Source organism: Hyaena hyaena, unplaced genomic scaffold, assembly GCF_003009895.1.
Source record: "Hyaena hyaena isolate Hyena2069 unplaced genomic scaffold, ASM300989v1 scaffold_320, whole genome shotgun sequence".
In the NCBI taxonomy this organism is placed as follows: domain Eukaryota; kingdom Metazoa; phylum Chordata; class Mammalia; order Carnivora; family Hyaenidae; genus Hyaena; species Hyaena hyaena.
In genome coordinates this window covers 1160436-1180135 of record NW_024080952.1, presented here as the reverse complement: position 1 = coordinate 1180135, position 19700 = coordinate 1160436, and the positions used below count along the sequence as shown (strand labels likewise).

Below are 19700 nucleotides of genomic sequence, written 5' to 3'. Positions count from 1 at the left end.
TGTTGCTGCATGAAAGGGGTTAACATTCCCCATCCTTTCTATGAGCTCCTCTTTCAAGCTACTCCAAATTAACTTCCAATCTATGTAAACCCAAGTGTGCTTGCTAAGCAAACCCTGCTTTACAATAATTCCACTATTCTTCCCACCCCTGCCATTTTTGGCCCCTCCCCCCCCAACCCCCTTCCTGAATAAATATCTTGGAGCGGTCAATGAGCTAGCATATTATATCCATCAATGATAAAAATTTCTTTTTTATCCTATTTCTTGTAGATGAAGAAGTAACATTTGGAAGATTATACTTGTATTGATTCGTATATGTAAATATAAAACAAGACCATGAACACAAGCCAACCATGTTCCGGAAAAGATTGTGTCTAAGTAGTCTCTTGCTGGAGCGGCTCCCTCTCTATTTATGTGCAGTTAGAGAGAGCATTTGCAGGAAGCAGACCTTTAGGGGCATTTTGGCTCCCTGTGCTGGGAATATAAGTTTGCTCTGGCTGAACCCTCAACGGTAGTGACATTTCATTTGGCACTTCGAAAAGTTGTAGAAACGCAATACAGTTCCCTAAGCCATCATGATACTTAGATGCTTTTTTAATTTTTTTTAGTGCTATGCCACTTGAGAATAATCTCAAAGTAGTAAAACTTTGTTTCCTTTATTAATCCAACTCATTGTGACTTGAACTGCATAAAACATTTTATATCTTTTATGGGTCTTATGAATATAGAGTAAATTCACTTGTGGAGGTGTGACTGGCTTCTGGGAAGAGCTTGGTGGCCTCAGAAGCTCTTTTTCATAAAATGGACACTAATCTTACCCCACAAGTGAGACAGCAGGCCTACAACAACGGATGAGCGATTACAGTTCTAGAGGGGGTATTAACTATGTGACAAAATAGTTTTCGTTTTCCTTAAAAACGGTTCCTGCACAGCAACATCAACTCGTGGAAAGCCTAAAAAGTCAGATGATCTGCAGTAAGACCTCTATGGCAGAATTTTATTTTCCATTTAAATGCAAATATGAGAAGAGTTAAGCAGTCAAGTTGAGAGATTAACAGACTTAGATGAAGATCGGAAAGCGAGGGGGCACAGTTTTCTAGCCAGCCCTGCTCTCTTTTCCAGGTATAAAAGTTTGGCAGTGAGTATATTGTGCCTCTATAGTTTTCAGTGTTCCCAGAGAGAATTCAGCTATTAGTTCTTGTGGAAAAATGCAACTTTCACTGTCATTCTGCCTCAGTTTTCCTTGTCTTCATTAGAGTTGTTTGTATTGAAGCTTCTAACACCTGCACACCATGTTGTATTAACACCAAAGCCAACCATTGGTCAGTAAATTATATTGAATTTCAAAAAATTTTACAATTTTAAGGCTTTTATTTTTCCAACATCTAAGAGTAAAGAGCTATGTCTTTAGAGTAGTCCTTCCATCAAGGGGTCATTTTTAGTTACCACACATTGGGGGAATGCGGGGGGGTGTTGAGGGTAGAGGCCAGACAGGTTGTAAAAATCTTAAAATGCATAGACAGGCCCCCCATAGCAAAGAATTATCTGACTCCAATGTAGACAGTGAACACCTGCTTTGTTTACCACCCCCCTTCCCCAGCTCTTGATAAGCATCCCACCTAAGTCTCTTCATTTACTTCTGCAAAGTTTCCATTCAGTGTCTGCATGTTTCCAGTATTTCACATTAGAAAACTAACTCTAATTAGTTTTCTAAACTCCCTATCTCTCATCCTCAAGATCTAAGATGACCCCGTTCTTAGGTATCTTCCTCAAAATACCTGTGATGGGTACCTTTCTCTCTGTTTCTTAGGCTACCACTATGAATCATCTTCATTCTCTTTTGCCACAATACTGTAATATTTAATGGTAATAGTGGCCACAGGAAAATAATCACAGAAGCTTATCCCTACCCTTCGGAGCCCCACTCCTTGAGTAGTCTGGTATAGTAAGTTTGAGAGGGGGTCATTCTTAAAAAGTTCTTCTTACATGGATTCTCATTTAACCAGGCCCCATACCTGCTCTGTTTTTGCCTTGGTACTGTTTTCTGTGTTTCCAGGGTAAATTCCCTGCCCAGGTTTCTCCTTGGTGAGAGAGCATCAATGGATCCCCATGGGTAACAGAAGAGTGTAAGCATCTTGAGGTGAGGCCCTAAATGTGACTCACCCAATAGACCATGTATTTCTATACCCTCACTGCTACCTCACATTCATCATTTCTCTTTTCTAGAATTCTAATTGTCATTTAAGGTCCAGCTGAGATGGTTCCTTTACCCTCAGGTCTTGTCATTCCTGAGCCTATGGACCTATGGAGTAGAGCTAGTATTGGCATGTTTGCAATCTTGTATCCACCAAATTCCAAAGTGACAATGAACCTTCCATATACAGTTAGCAAACGGAAAGTTTTACAGGAAAATCAATCCTAAAGAATCTTGCCATTCAACTTTAGATACGCTCCAAACTGAGCTGGGTGTTGAAAGTCAGCTTCCTTAAATAAGATGCATTGAGAATAATACCCTACATATATACTTATATCCAGAAAGAAATAATGTGGCAATGGCTACCATTTCCTGGGGTTACTCACAAAACAAGCACCGGGCCATGCCATTCGCCATTCACTCACTTTTCACTACAACCGAAGGGAGAAAGTAGTAGTTTAACATTTAGCAGCCCAAGAAGCTAAGACCGTGATACTCCCCATCTCAGAAAATGACCAATTCTGTAATCAGGGTATTCGAGATTAAGACTCCAGAGTGGTCCCTGAATCCTCATTCTCTCCATCCTGTGTCCTGATGGCTTCATCTTTCAGCACTTCTCCCAAAGTGATCCTCCTAACAGTCTGGCCATGCATCCCTTGTCTCACCTTTGTACCTGAGGTGGAGAAAAACCTAAGATTTTACCCCTAGGTTGATCAGGACTCCCTCTCATCCTTCCAGCATCTCCTCATCTGACAATCCTCTAGAAATTACTAGACTTCTACCCACCTGGCCCTGGTATCTGTTTTTGTCCCTTAGCGCCAATCACTTTCTGACATATTGTTTCTCTGCCTATTCATCCATCCCTTTCCTCTAGAATAGGAATCACCAAGCTGTGGTTTGCAAGCCACATTCAGCCCTTGGCCTGTTTTCCTATGGTCTGTGAGCTAAGAATGGGCTGTACACTTTTAAATGGTTGGAAAGAAAAGGAAAAACATATTTCATAACATGAAAATTGCAGGATATCCCCATTTCAGTGTCTACAGCTAGCATTTTATTGGGATGAAACAGTGCCCATTAGTTTACATGCTGTTTCGTCTGTGCTCCTTTTGTGCTGTAAAGTCTAAGTAGTTGTGACAATGACTATATGGCCTGCAAAGGCGAACATATTTACTATCCAGTCCTTTATTGAAAAAGTAGGCTAGCCCTATTCTAGGTAAACTGCATGAGGATGGGTTTTTGTTGTGTTTGCTATAATATTCCCAGTACAAAGGAAAGAGCAGCTCTATTGTAAAGTATATAAAATAAAGGTTTTATGTCAAATAACAGCAAATCTGAGTTTTGAATGTATACTTGATTGAGTCTAAAGACCAGGCATGATGACTCTATCATCTACTAATATATTTTTATGTTACAGGAATGTTCAAATCTTAAGCTTTTGGTTTTTCCCCCTCTACTTTGTGTATGGATTATCTAACCTGTGAAATACGTCACGTTACCAAATAAAACTATGGAAACTGCTGATCTAAGTATTTAAAAATAGAGAAAATGACTGTAAACGTCTTAATGAACATCTGTTTCCAGTAATTATGGCAGTTTTCTAAAATAACCTGTTTTTTAAAATTAAAGTCAACTACATTCAAAAGTAACAAAGGTAGCATTTTGATCTTGACATACACTCATCTTACTTGGCATTCATTTGAAAAAATTTAGTGCCTTCAAGAAAGCATGCTCAGCATGCATGAGTTAACTTGATGGGCAATGAATGTACCTATTCTGATGGGGTTTTTATAACTCTAAAAAATACCAAGTAACAGTACCAAATACCGTGTTGTGGAAGCCTTTGTGCAAGCCTTCTTTGCAACCTGAAAGCAAGAAATGTGAAGAATTTGAACACCTGATTTGGTGACGTTGGTTACAGATAAAGGAACAGTTTGCTTAACGGTGCACACATAACACAGACAGGGACTTAAGAGGCCAGTACGAGAAAGGACCTTTGTTGATGAGGCTGAGATACTGAACGCTCACTCATTTGTTTTAGGTAACACGGTAGCAAAGAGAGGTGCCCTTATCGTGGGAGGAGCGACAGGTTGCAGAAGTCTCCGATTTGGATTACCTTCCTAGCTGGTTTGTGGAAAATCGTCTTGGATTTCAGCTACATCACATTTGTATATGTGTGCTGTAAGGAGTGTCATTCACTTAACTGTCCCAGCCCCTCGGCTTCATGATTTTATTACTTTGAATTATAGCCAAGGACTGCCACATGATTCACATCCTATCTGCATCCCAAGGACTATACCTCCAAGAAACCCCAGAGGAACAAAGCAGAGACTTCAAAATGGATCTCTACTGGGTCTTCTGTTTCTTTCTGCCTTCACAAAGGAGCGTGGACAGGCTCAAAGGGTTCTTAATCTGTTCCTCTTTTGAACTTTTCCTTCAGCCCTTGCATTAAAGTGGTTTCAAAGGAGTCTAAGTACCAAAATGCTTTGGCAAAACATATTTGCAGATGTAGATTAATGAACTCTGATTAACAGGCAAAGAAATTTATTTTATAAATCTTAATAAATAAACTTCCTGGGGTTATTGTGTATGCATTTGTATTTCTGCTTTAGAGGATTTAAATGTTTGCATTTTAAGTTCTGTTGTGAGGTTAGTAGAAATAACGTTTTAACATGAGTATACCATTTTACTGAGTGCTAAGGAAGTGTATCAGCGCCAATATTTTATGACCAAAGCTTGATCATGACATATTCACAAAAGAAAGAAAACCTGTGGGGATTTTGATGGCTTAAGGTGTAGTCACAGAGGTAAATTACTTAAAATCTACAACAGTCTCTATTTAGAACAAGGGTGATTTCTGACATCCAGTTTATGTCATTTAAAATATTTTGTTAACCCTTAGGAGTTTTGAAATATTGAATTTTTAGACTGTAAATGATTTATTCTTCACTTAGCACTCTTCTCATTTGTTACTCATTTTATTTCTCTAAATGTAAGTAAAATCGGAGTCATTTCTCTTGGTTTAATGATTTTGCAGCAGATGTGTGTCCACATATTCTCAGACGCTGTCATGCAGAAATATATTACAGATGAAAAGTGACGGACCCAGATTTTAAATGCAAACTGTCCTTAAAACACAGACTACTTTAATAAGTGATAGATTTTATAAAGAAATGACAAAATCATCCTTTCTGCACTATTCGTTATCCTTGTTCTTTCACAATTATTGGAGAAAATATTACTCTAATGTTTACAGGAGTAACAACCACGTCTATTTTAGTCTTGCAAAAAGAATGGAAATGGGTGACATCCATTTGTTGGCTAACTGTGTTTGAATTTGACTGGATGCTTACCAGAATTATTACTGTCATAAAAGTAAAAGAATCACTCTGCTGATGGCATAGAAGTTTTTGTGATTATTTTATTGCCTTAAATGCAAATGTGAAAAAAATCACTTAAAATGTACACTTAATTTTGGGCATGTAAACTATATGGCAAACTTGAGACCTATACATATAGCATTAAAGATCCTTTCAAATCTAGGTAAAGTCCCCACATGATGTTTTAGGCATACTCTGCTGCCTTTAGTATAGGGCCCTCCATGGTAAGGAGGGAGAGTTTAAAAAGTCGATTTTATGGTACATGAAAGAATGCCTGAGTCTTTTGCCCACACATCTGATCTTGTACACCAAATAAGATCAAGTAAAAATGACACTGCTTCACCTTGAGATACATTTCTAGGGTGTAAACTACTTTGGGGGAATAAATGGTCCATTAGAGAAAATGGCGGGTATCAGAGCTGCCATTTCCTCCATTATTGCTTCAAAGTATCCTTTTTATCGAGTTCAAAAGTTAGTCCTGAAATTGAGCTTACTTTGAGAAGCATTTTAATGTTATCATCCCTATAGCATTCCTGTAAGGAAGTAGGTAAGATAGTTTTCTATGTATTCTAGGATTCAAAGCCAAGATATCGGTGGAGTTGTGAGCACATGAGTCACAGCAGCATTAAGCCCTCTGATTGTGGCACTTGGGATCTCAACACCTGCAGACTTTAGATTCTTATATCTGAAAACCTGAAGCTGCCCAGCAAGGTTGTGGACTTAGCCTGCAACTCTCCAAAGAAAGTAAGCTAGATTTTATAGCTCTCCTGCAGATCCAGGTTTGTTGTTCTAAACTATATGGACCTCAACTATACACCTGTGGAACTCCATTTATAAGCTAAGTTCAACAGACATTTAATGAACAAATTTAATGCCAAAACTATTTAATGCCAAGACCCCCACATGATCTACCCTTATATGCACAAATCCATTTTTTCTTCTCAACTTGGCAGGTTTTTATGAAAATTCCCATTTTGTAGAATTGAGGACCCAATAAAATTAAATTTAACCAAACTCACACATTTACTATTAGAAATTTTACATGAGAGCTTTTCAGATATATTAATCTTATATTATATTATATATTATATATATTAATTATATATTATATTATATATTAATCATATATTAATCCTGTGTCCTAGGGTATCAAAGACATAGACTAGCCATAGAATCTGGCTAGTATCTGACCTCGTTTATCAGAGTCAGCACCTGCACTCTTGGCAACAATCTTACAATGGGCTAGTACAATGATGAAAAATCTTACCGCTAACATTTTTGAATTGGGTGAGAGGAGATGGTCCTTTGAGCCTAAGAAGGCAGAACTCACTTCCTCCAATGGACGCACCACATCTACAGCTAAATATAGAGCCATTTCTACTGAAGAAGAACTGAAGGTTGATTGAACAGCTTTGGCATAATCAATGATAGGGTGACCACATAAAGTAGGAAAGGACAGATGGACACATGGTAGTGATGGGAACACCATCCCTGATCAGAAGATCTGCACCAGGGAGGGATATCACCAAGAGGCCTATAGACACACTCACCTGCCCCAGGCTTAGCCATTTAAAAGGCATCTACACTGGAAGAAAAGCCATTTACAACCCGAGAGCATAAACCAGAGTGTGGGAACTCTTTGAACTCTCCCTGGGGTCTGAGGTGCCCCCAGGCATTGCTGTTTATATAACCCCCTACCTTCATAGTACCCTGAGCCTGCAACAGCTCCAGCGCTTCCACCAAAGAGGCCAGCTGTCATGTCAAGGCTGATCCAGTTCACAGCACCCTGGGACATTGTGGTCCTGTCCCACCTCAGCTCAGTTGTCCTGCCAGGGTGGCCCTGGTGCAGCACAACCTGGAACCCTCCAGCCTGTGCCTGATTCAGCTTAGGCTGCTCAGTCAAAGCCACCAGGCATAGACAGTCTACACAGGGGACGTTCCAATGCAAGGTGACTCTTTCAAGATTGCGAGAGGTAGGTGTTCTCCGTAATAGGTGTTCACAGATACAAACACAGAAAGTTCAAAAAAGAATGATGAGCCTGAGGAATACATACAAGCATAAGAACAAGACCCCCCCCCCCGGCCCATCTAATGAAACAGAGGTAAATAATTTAACCTGATAAAGAATTCAAAGTAATGGTCATAAAGATGCCCATGCAACACACAACTCCAGAGAAGAATGGAAGAATACAGTGGAAGACTGTTAGAAAACATAAGAAAGGGCCAAACAGAAGTCACAAAGTTGAAGAACATAATAACTGATCTGAAAAATACACCACAGGGAATCAACTACAGATTAGATGATACAGAACAGGTCAATAATCTGGAAGAGAGAACACTGGAAATAACCTAGTCAGATGACCTAAAAAAAAAAGAATTTTAAAAATGAGACCAGCTGGGCCTCTGTGACAACATCCAGCATGTTAACATTTACATTATATTGATCCCAGCAGAAGAAGAGAGATAAAGAGACTAAAAACCTTTTTAAAGAAATAATGGTTGAAAAGTTCCCTAACCTGGGGAAGGAAACCGACATCTGGGTCCAGAAAGCACAATCTCCAGAAGAATCCAAAGAGATCCAAACCAAGACATAATATAAAAGCAAAAGTTAAAGAGAAAATCTTAACACAGCAAGAGAAAAACATATAGTTGCATACAAGGGAAACCTTGTAGAAATATCAGCTGATTTTTTTTAGTCGAAACTTTGAGGCTGGAAGGGAGAGGCATCCTACATTCAAAGTGCTGAAAGGGACAAACTTAAAACCAAGAATACTCCACCTGGTAAAGTTATCATTCAAAATTTAAGGTGAGATAGAGAGTTTTCCAGAGACCGAGACCAGCTTTACAGCAAATGTTAAAGAGTCATCTTTAAGCAGGAAAGGACTTAACCAGAAATTAGAAAATATATAAAAGAAAAAAATCTCAATGGTAAAACGGAATACATAGTAAACACAGTATATCTGCCCCTTGAAAAGTCAGTATAAAGGTTAAAAGACAAAAAGTAAAACCAGCTCCCCATTTATAGTAATTAGTTAAGGGATATACAAAATAAAAGGAAGTAAAATAAGACATCAAAGACAAAGTATAGAGTTTAAAAATGTGGGGTATTGGGACACCTGAGTGGCCCAGTTGGTTGAGTGTCCAATTTTGGCTCAGGTCATAATTCTGCAGTTTGTGAGTTCGAGCCTTATATCAGGCCCACTTCAGATCCTCTGTCCCTCTCTCTCTGCCCCTCCCAGGTTTGCACTCTCTCTCTCAAAAAAAAAAAAAAATATGGGGTATTAAAATGAATTTGATCTTTAACAACTATCAGCTTAAAATAGACTGCTACTTATGTAAATCAATATCTATGTATTTCATGGTAGACATAAGCCAAATACCTACAGTAGATACACAAAATATTAAGAGAAAGGAACCCACACATAACACTAAAAAATACCATCAAATCCCAAGGGAAGTTACTGAAAGAAGAAAGGAAGAACTACAAAAATAGCCAGAAAATAATTAACAACGTTATCAATAAGTATATGCCTTTTAATAATTACTTTAAAGCTAAATGGACTAAATGCTCCAATCAAAAGATATGAAGTGGCAAAGTGGATAAAATCAAAACAAAAGAAGGCCTATCAATATGCTGCCTACAGGAGATTCACTTCAGATTTAAAGACCTACACAGACTCAAAGTAAAGAGATGGATAAGGGATTCCATGGAAAGGGAAATGGAAAGAAAGCTAGTGTAGCAATACTTCTGTCAGACAAAGCAAACTTCTAAACAAAAGCTGCAACAAAAGACAAAGAAGGGCGTTGTGTAATGATAAAGGGGTCAATTCAAGAAAAGGATATAACATTTGTATATATGTATGTACCCAACATAATATAGGTCTTAAATATAAAAAGCAAATGTTAAGAGACATAAAGGGAGAAATTGACCATAATACAGCAATAGTAAGGGCCTTTACCACTTACTTCAATGTAGAGATCATCTAAACAGAATAAGTAAACATTAGTCTTAAATGATACTTTAGATCAGGTGGACTTAATAATATATATAGAACATTCCATCCCCAAACAGCAGAAGACACATTCTATTCAAGTGTATATGGGACATTCTTCAGGACAGATTGCATATTACATCACAAAACAACTCTCCATGAATTTAAGATTTTTTTAAAAAATCACTTTTTCTCATCACTTTTCTAGTTTCTATGAAATGGACACTAATATGTTATTAAACAACCAGTAGGTCAATGAAGAAATCTAATATAAAATTTAAAAATAACTCGACAGAAATAAAAATGGAAGCACAGCTTTCCTAAGTCTCTCAGATACAGCATAAGCAATTCTAAGAGAGAAGTTCATAGTGATACAGGTGTACCTCAACAAACAAGAAAAATCCCAAATAAACAATCTAGCTTTATACCAAAAAGAATAGAAAAAGAGGAAACAAAAGCCTAAGTTAGTAGAAGGAAGGAAATAATAAAGATCAAAATGAAAGAGACCAAAAACATAAGAAGAGATCAGCAGACCAAATAGGTTCTTTGAAAAGATAAACAAAATGAATAAACCTCTAGCCAGACTATTCAAAGGGGAAGAAAAAAAGACTGAGGGCCAAAATAATTCAGAAATCAAAGGGAAGTTACAACTACCACCCCAGATACAAAGAGTCATAGAGATTACTACACTTATTTGCCAATAAACCGAAAAACCTTGAAACACACAACCTTCCAAGACTGAGTCATGAATAAACAATCTGAACATATTGATTACAAGTAATGAAATTGAATTAGTAATATAAGAACTTCTCAAACCAAAAGTCCAGTACCAGTTGAGTTCTACCAAATATTTAAAGAAGACTTAATACCTATCCTCAAATTTTTCAAAAAATTTGAGAGGAAAGAATGTTTCCAAGCTCATTTAATGAGGCCAGCATTACCTGATACCAAAACCAAACAATGACACTCCACTGTTGGATGGACAGGGAAAGGGGACCCTTTGATTGACATGTATTCCCAACTTAATCCAACCCCATGACTACTTGGCCTGCTTCCCTCATTTGAATTTTTGCCCACTAAAGAATGTCTGGAAAAAATTTTTTTGATGCACAGGCTGGGAATTAACTCCTGAAAGTGTCAATGGAAACAACCTTACCAAAATGGCTACTTCACAGACAAGTTTTCCAAGATCAGAAGACATTTCTGCACAAAAATCTTTGTCATGGGCTATGAAGGACTCACTAACCGGTGATGAATTCAACGCTAACTTTCCCTACAGACACCTGCAGTCTATAGGTGAAAATCAGCCTGGCTATTGTAAATAAAGATTTTTTGGAACACAGCCATGGCATTTATTCACGTATCACCTCTGGCTGCTTTTGCACTAAAACAGCAGAGGCAATTGGTGGCAACAGAGCCCACGTGGTCCACAAAGCCTAAAATACTTGGTCTTTGGACCTTTACAGAAACATTTCCTAATTCCTGTTCTATACAAGGGAAGAACATGATGTTTTTATCTGCTTTTGGGTTTTTTCGGAGTTCATTCCAACATTATAAGATAAGGGCAAAGAGTTTGGGTGCTGAAGGCAAACAAAACAAAGTTGGATGATCAACTCTGCTATTTACCTTTTGCAGCTTTCTACTCTCAGTTTCAGTTTATCTATAAAATGGTTCTAATAATAAACACACCTCACAGGAAATTCTAAAAAGAATTTTGTGTCTAAAAAAATGCTTAGCATATTGATTAACAAATAATAAGTTCTTGATGCAGTCGTTCCTCTTTTATGAGTAACGTGTAGTCCATGTCGTGGCCTCACACAAAAAAAGAATCAAACAGCCAGGCCTCTCTTCAGAAGTGGACCTAAGGTTTAAGCAGACACAGCTGACAGAGAATTAGGACCAAGTAAGAATGGATGTTAAAGTGTTTTCTCCTTGTTTTCAAGTCAGTTACAACTTTGAGAAAGCAGAGCAAGGACAAATGTGGAAAACAACTCAAGGAGCATGGCTCTCTTGACCTTGGCTGTCAATTAGGTAGGATATTGAAAATGCTTGGGCCTTTCTTCATGGACAGGTCAATGTCTTGGACCCGTAATACTAATCTGGTAGAAGCTGAAGTACTGCGAGGCAGAAGAATGTGGTACACAAGGACCTTGATTTGAATCTGCAACCTGAGACGGTAAATGCAGCCCAGATATACAAACACTGTTCTTTCAAGTTCATCTTCAAGTAATCTTGTCAACAGAAACTTTGAACAAAAGAGCTCTGTAAATAATTGATGAACAGTTACTGAAGCATGTTGGGCAGTCTTTGCAGTATTGATTTTGGACTGTGAACAAAGCAGAGCCCGGCAAGCCCACACTTTAGTCCCTTTCTCTCCTTTTTGGTGCCATCAATATTCATAGCCTGCTCACATGTTGGGAATGTGAAATAATACTTCTTTCATGTTGCTCATTTGGGCCTTTGCTCTCTGTGGATAGGGTCTCTGACCCGTCCTTTAATTATCAGCTTTGATCCTCTTAATGAGGAGTTATCAAAATAGTTCAGGACACTGAATTATTAATTGAATAACTGTAATTAACGATCAAGGAATGGAAGCAAGCAAATGAACTTTGGTCTTCTACTTCCAAATTTGAAATCCTACTCTTGGTGGTTCAGCTTGGGTCTCTGAACTTCTCTGCCCTCTTTTTGAATTGCATCTTCACCCTTACTTCGTTACATATATTAAGTTCAACATTCAGTGTTTTATAGACCATTCACAGACATCAGAGAAAATAAAATCATGTCCTTGCAATTTTAGCATTGCAATAACTGAAAAGAAAATATAAAAAATAATCCATCATTTTTCTCTCAAGCTCTCTCACACAAAATCAATAGAATAGAATGCTTAGGTCAGCTCAGTGGGGGCATGGGTTGAAATAGGAATCAGGACAATACTTTGGAATATTTAAATATTTACGAGTGCTGTATATCTCACAGAGGACTGAAACAGATTCTTAATGCCACAGTAGAGAAACAGGAGTAAAATCACTAAGTCTCAGCTTGAAAAAAAGTCAGTGACAACTCTTGAAACTGTCAGAATCAGAAAAATTGGTATTTGATGCTGCCATTCGCTATTGCCATCACTGTCTTTCCTGATTCACTAGTTGAGCACAGACCAAGAATGGGAATAGAGAAGGTGATCTCTAAAAGATGCTGTGTCTGACATTCTCAAGGGAAAGGGACTTTGTGGAAAATCAGTGCAGATGACTGTGATTTGGTGATGTAGGCACTTGGGCTGTGGTCATTAAAGAGTAAAGTAGAAAGAGATTTGAGTGTGTTTTTGGAAGCCTCTTATTTCACCTCTGGTTAGACAAAATGTAGTCTAGAAGATCTTCCTCATTCATTACTCCATTCTTCTGGTGGTTTAAAGAGCTATATTCATTTCCCTTTTCCCTCCTGACATCCTCAAATGTGGGAAGGTGTAAGAAGTGGGAATGAGGTTTTTCCAGGCTCAGGTTAGGGCCTGGAGGCCATGTCCATTCAACAGGAAAATATTAGTAAAAACTGATAGATTTGACTACATGAAAAGCAAATTCTTGCACATGCCAAAACTATGTAAATCAATCTAAAAGACTGGAAATCATATTTACAGCTTATATGCCAGACAAAATATTAGTAGCCATACATACAAAATGTTTACAAATCAGGAAGCAAAATATGAACACCTCAAGAGTGAAGTTAATAAACAGTATAATAAATCATAAAAGAAGAAATACAAAAATGACAGTTTGCAATTTTTGATAAATAGTTGAGACTAAACAGTCTTTCACGTATCAGTTTGGTCAATATTAAAAAGAAGGAATATTTAATGAAAGTTGCAGGAGTGCAGTGATATATTGTACATATCACATATCAAGAGTCTTAGTGGTGTAACACTTCTTGACTCAAGATTTCTAGTTATAGCAATTTAAGGATTTAAAAGGCCAAGTGGCAGACAAATAGTTCCTCTAAAAAATTTACCTTCTTTTGTGCAAACAGCTGGGAAGAGCACAATTCCATAATGTAGAAATCTTTAATCCTATCTGCCTTTTAAAAATAAGTGTATTCCTTTGAGAGAGAGAGAGAGAGAGAGAGTTGTATGTGTGTGTGTGTGTGTGTGAGAGAGAGAGAGAGAGAGAGTAGGGGAGGCGCAGAAAGAGAGGAAGAGAGAGAGAATCCTAAGCAGGCCCCATACTGTCAGTGCAGAGCCTGATGCAGGGCTCAAACTTACAAACCACAAGATAATGACCTGAGCTGAAATCAACAGTCAGATGCTTACCTGAATGAGCTACTCAGGTGTCCTTTCCTATCTGCTTATCTTGAGTGAGTGTTGTAAGAACCATCTGCATTCATCCCCTCCCCAATGAGTACTGGAGTCATGCATTCTGTCCTTTGTCCCTTTCTTCCACAGTGTTCAATCTATCCCTCCCCTGCAGAGCCTGTGGATGAACTTGCACTTCAACCATCCTTTTGCAGGAACAAGACGGTGTGCCCCTCTCCTGTGTAGCCTGTGGGCAGAGGCTTGTTTTCTATATCACCTACTATAATGAGGCAGCACTCCTTCCTTAAGAGGTGGTGGGCAGAACCCTGACTTCTACCTCCACCTTACCGCAACAGTAGTGAGGAGGCATCCCTGCACTGTGCAGCCTGTGGCAGAGTTTTGAGTCCTTGCAGAAGGCTGCAAGAACTAGATGACCCCTTTCCTCTCAGGTGTGTCAATGCATAAGATCCTGTCTTTTGTCCCCACTCTGAGGTAATGAGGGATGTCTCCTACTCTCCACCCAGAGCTGAGAATACTATAGTTAATGACATTTTGTCATCAACATACAAGTAAGATGGAAGGAAATAGCACTGCAAAGGCTTTATAGCTAAATTGACATTTGAACCACAACCCACAAGAGTGAGCCAAGACATCTATTTTGAACCTAATAGGTGGATCAGCCATCGAAACAGGAGATTTAAATGGGACCTAGAGTTTGATAACATGATATTCTAAATGTCCAGGATACAGATCAAAATTGCTCATCAATAACAGAAATCAAACTTCAACTGAAATAAGAAAATATCATTAGCAGAAACCAACAATGACAAAGATGCTGCAATTTTCAGACAATGATTTTCTAGCAACTGCCATAAAAATGGTTCTGGAGGCAATTATGACTCTCCTGAAACAAATGAAAAAATAGATTATCTCAACAACAAAATAGAAGATGTAAAGAAGAACTAAATTGAAATTTTATTTTTTCATTTAAAAATTTTTTTAAATTTATTTCTGAAAGACAGAGAAAGAGAGAGAGATAGACAGACAGACAGCATGGGCAGGGGAGGGCAGAGAGAGGGAGATACAGAATCTGAAACAGGCTCCGGGCTATGAGGCGGCAATCAGGACAGAGCCCTATGCAGGGCTCGAACCCATGAACTGTGAGATCATGACCTGAGCTGAAGTTGGAGGCTTAACCGACTGAGCCACCCAGGCACCCCAGAACTAAATTCAAATTTTAAACCTGAAAAGTATAGTAAGTGAAATTTTAAAAAGATTTCCAGAGATGGGTTTCATAGCAGAAATGAAATGAGATAGGAAAAAAAAATCAGTAAACCTGAAGATAGACCAATCAGAATCACCCAATCTGAGCCACAGAGGGGAAACAGACTGAAATAAAATAAGCTGAGCCTCAGGGGCCTGTGATAAATAACAAGATTTAATAGTCTTCTCCTTGAAGTCCCACAAGGAGAGGAGAAAGAATGTGGTGCTCAAAAAAAATAGCTGAAAGCCTCCCAAATTTGGCAAAAGATATAAACCTACAAATTCAAAGGTGCATGTACAAACTTAAGTTTTCATTCTCTGGGAAAAATACCCAGGAATACAGTTATTGGGTTGTATGGCAAGTATAGGTTTATAAGAAAGATTGCCAAACTTTTTCAGAACTGTTGTACCATTTTACATTCCAACCAGCAACGTGTGAGAGATCCAGTTACTCTACATCCTCACCAGCACTGTACAGGTAATTGTTGTTTTTCATGGTAGTTATAATAATAAAGTCACCATGAACACTGTATTAATGAATACTGGATCATTGTTCCTATGGCATATACAAGGTTCTGTTCCTGAGGGCCTCTGGTCACATTTTCATCAACCAATCAGTAGTTACCTACCTATGTGTTTCTATTTAAAGACACCTTATCTAATAATGTTGACTAACCTTGAACTCCTGGCAAAAACCCCTATACCTCATGCTGAATCAAAGCTTATTTAACACATATATTTTCTCCAAGGTAAAGCACAGCCTTCTTGTGCTTAGAAACACTAGCCAGCACTGAGCATTATGTTTGGAGTCCATATCTATCAGTGCAATGACCACAAAAGGCTCAGAAATGCAAGAGAATATGGTGCTAAGTAGACTGCATAAAGAACTCTCATTTAAGCTATGGGTGCTTAAAGGCAGACTGCACCTGTATTTAACATCAGCTGCAAACATTGATGTTGGACGACCCAAAGTTTTATTGCTCTATGTAGGCACACGTCCAAATGACCGTGAAAGCTCTTTGAGTAGTGATTTTGGGGTTACAAATAAATTTCAGCAAGGAGACAAATTCACAAATAAAGAACCCAAGAATAAACGAGGACCGATTGTACCACCATCAGTATTCTGGTTTCAGCACTGTGTAAAAGCTACACAGAGACTACTAATTTTCCAACTTCTTGTGAGTCTTAAAATATTTCAAAATAAAACTTTATTGTAAGGAGGGGTGGCTAAATATGTTATCATATCTCCAAGCAATAAAGTATTATAGAACCATTAAAATTGTAGTGATTTATTTCTTGTTTAGTACCATTCAATTAAACTATACACACACAGGTCTCATATATAAAATGTTAAGAGGGAGGATATTGTGCGGTTTTAACTTCCCCCTCCTCAATGTCCTTTTGTGAGACAGATTCACTAACATGTTTACTTTCCATCTGGGCTCCCTTCAGATATTCCCTTGGCTTACCTGGCCATTCTAACTTAAACTGAATTATGATTCCACAGCAAGAAAGACAATCCAGATAGCTAGAAGTGACATCCTGTTTAAGTGTCAAACTCTCTAAGATGATCACTCTTTCAACTTGATCTCTCTTAAAAGTCCCACCAACTCAGCCATGTTATCTATGGAAATGTTTGGAAAGAGTGTTGTGTAGCCATCAGAGTTCATCTATTGCCTTTCTGTCTGATCTTCCCCATTCTAGGTTTTGATATATGTCCAGAAATCTTTGGATCCAACATACAGGAATTGCTGGAAAAAGAAAAGGAACTGATGTTAACAAGCACCCACTATGAGTGAGGCATATCATGGTTACTTGCCAATATCTTCCAGATGAACAGAATGAGTCTTAGAACAAAAAAGGAAAAGCCATCATGAATACTCAGAGATGTTAAGTATCAGAGCCTGTCATGTTCCTACCTAGCCTTTTTCAGAGGACTGTAATGTGAGAGTCAACATTAGTAAATAATAATGTCAGGAACCCCAAGTCATTCTCATGGTTCCAAAGGCTTCAACTACCCACAGAGAAGGCAATATAAAAATGAAGCTATATGAGGGTGGTGATATGAAAAATCAAAAGGAAAGAGATTTGGAGCCTAATGCTATAATTAATTTTGTAATTACATAAGACTGTCCAGAAGTGGGAATCTGAGCTCTTAGAAAGTAAATACATTTAAAGGAGAATTACTTAACTAAAAATTTGATAAGACACTAATTGATTTTAGTAAAAAGACATTATGTGACGTATAGTCAGCAAGACTGGTAAAATAAGGAAGTACATGTCCTGGAGTTTAATGGAACATCATCCCAATTGCCAAGACGCTGTCTCAGCAGAAAACAGGAGCCCACAGGATGCTATTAGATAGGAAGAGGTTGATTTCATGGCTAAAAGGAAGAGGCAGCAGGTCCTGGGGGCGGTGGGGGGGATCTCTTTTGGTTCTGCAGTTCTGCATGGGATAACCACATATCTCCTGATTTGACTGCAAAAAACACAAGATTTCCTTGGCCAGTCCAAGGTTTCTTCAGGTTAGAGAAAGATATCCCTTAAATCTAGGCCTTCTTCATCCAGAAGAACAATGATGAAGTTAAGGCCTGAGAGAAAAAGAAGCATGTCTTCATTTGATCGCCAGTGCAGACTTGAAGCCACATATATTTTTCAGTAAGTATCCTCATTGTACTTTGTCACAATCTAACAAGATATAATTCCCTTTATCTTAAGTTTCTGTCTAAAAAGGTTTCCCGGTCAGAAATATAGCCACTGTTGTGTTATCATGAACAATATCAAATCAGTGCTAATCAGTGCATTTGGAAGAAAATGTAGATAGCAGTAAAGACAAATTATAAAACCAATCTCTAATTTATAGCATCCCCACGGAGGGACCATAGTGGATGTTGATTTATTGCATCAAAGGAAAGCCTTTGTTGGTAAAAGTGCCTAATGACATAATTAAACCTTTGATCATATGTGATGTTTGAGCCCTGCTTTAATTTTTCACTCAACATGTAAAAGCAATAACAACTCTTTGGTTCACAGTTAAAAAGGGGGAACAATCAAGAAATAAAAAAAGTTTACTTCTGTTTTTTGGTTTTTTTTTTCCTGATCATTGGAATAGCTGTGGTGTGGTACAGATCAATTGCTAGAGATGTCTTTATACATCAGATGTATTCAAGAGACACATTGATTCAATCGCTCAGAATAATTCAGAGCTCATCTAATGGGAGGTTAGGACACTAAAGCACCTCAGGTTCAATTTTCCTGCAGTTTCATCCTCCAATTGTATCTGAAATTCAGTTGTCCAGACAGTCCCAAGATACTGACGGAGACATGTAGTTAATTTGTCCATTAGAATCTAAGATGCTCTGAAAGGTAGGCAGATCATTCTTAGGAAACTTGACTCTTTAAATAAAAATCACCGTTGTCAGCAAAATGACATGTTGAAATTCTAGGCCCACCAGGGTGAATGGTTCCCCTCAGATTTACTTTTTAAGTTTTTATTTAGGAATAATTAAAGGACTTGCAGGGATAATAATACAGAGAGATGGTCTCCTGTCTCTTTCACCAAGATCACCCACTGGTTCCATTTGACATAATTACAGCACAGTATCAACACCAGGAATCCAACACTGGTACGATGTATATGTGCAGTTTTAGATATAAAATTATTCCATTACCACCAAGATCTCCTTCATGTCACCCTTTTAAGTCACACCTCACAACCTCCACCCACCATTCCTAACCTTTGACCACCACTATTTCCCATCTCTATAAAAAGGCAGCTCACTGCTCTTGAGATCCATCCAGGTTGCATGTGTCAATAGCTTGTTCCTTTTCATTGGTGAGTAGTATTCCATGGTATGAATGGACCACAATTTGATTAGCCATTTACCAACTAAGGCATAGTTTGACTGCTTCCAGCTTTTGGATATTCTACATAAAGTTGCTATGAAAAATTATGTACAATTTTTGGTGTGAACATTAGGTTTTCATTTCTCTGTGACAAATGCCCAGGAGTGCAATTGCTGGGTCTTATGATAGATGTATGTGTTTTTTTCTTGTTCTTGTTTTTTAAGAAACTGCCAAATTATTTTTCAGGAGTGGTTGTACCATTTTACATTCCACTAGCAATGTATTTGGGGACTAGTCTTTCAACATCCTCACCAGTACTTTACCAGCGTTGTTTTTAATCTTGAGTTTTGAGAATTTATTCCATATTGTAGATACAGATCCTTTGTAAGTTATGTGGTTTGTAAATATTGTCTCCCAGTCTGTAGCTAGCCTTTTCTTAACTGGTTATTTTGAAGAGTAAAAGTTTTGAATTTTAATTCAAATTTATGGTCCAATTTATCAGTTTTTTCATGGATGGTTATGTTTTTAGTATCCTAACAGCTTTCATTAAGCTGTTGGTCCTAAAGATTTACTCTGATGCTGTCTTCTGTAAGTTTGTTTTTTATAGGTGCATTTTTTGGGTAAATTTTACAGTTTTTTATTTTACACTTACATCTATGATCCATTTTGAGTTATCTTTTCTACAAGTGGAGTTTAGGTCAAGGTTCATTTTTCCCCTTGTGGATGTCCACTTGTTCCAGCACTATTTG

The 19700-nt window shown here is 37.9% G+C and overlaps 1 protein-coding gene across 2 annotated transcripts in view; it reads left to right on the top strand.

The window, feature by feature from the left end:
• TAFA4 (TAFA chemokine like family member 4) overlaps positions 1-5592 on the top strand; it is a 190212-nt gene extending 184620 nt beyond the window's left edge. For both annotated transcript variants that reach the window (XM_039248850.1, XM_039248851.1), the window contains one exon: positions 4233-5592. In XM_039248850.1, coding sequence (XP_039104781.1) covers positions 4233-4244 — 12 coding nt within the window. In that variant the 3' untranslated portion in view covers positions 4245-5592. The remainder of the gene's footprint in view (positions 1-4232) is intronic.
• The last annotated feature ends 14108 nt before the right edge of the window (positions 5593-19700 follow it).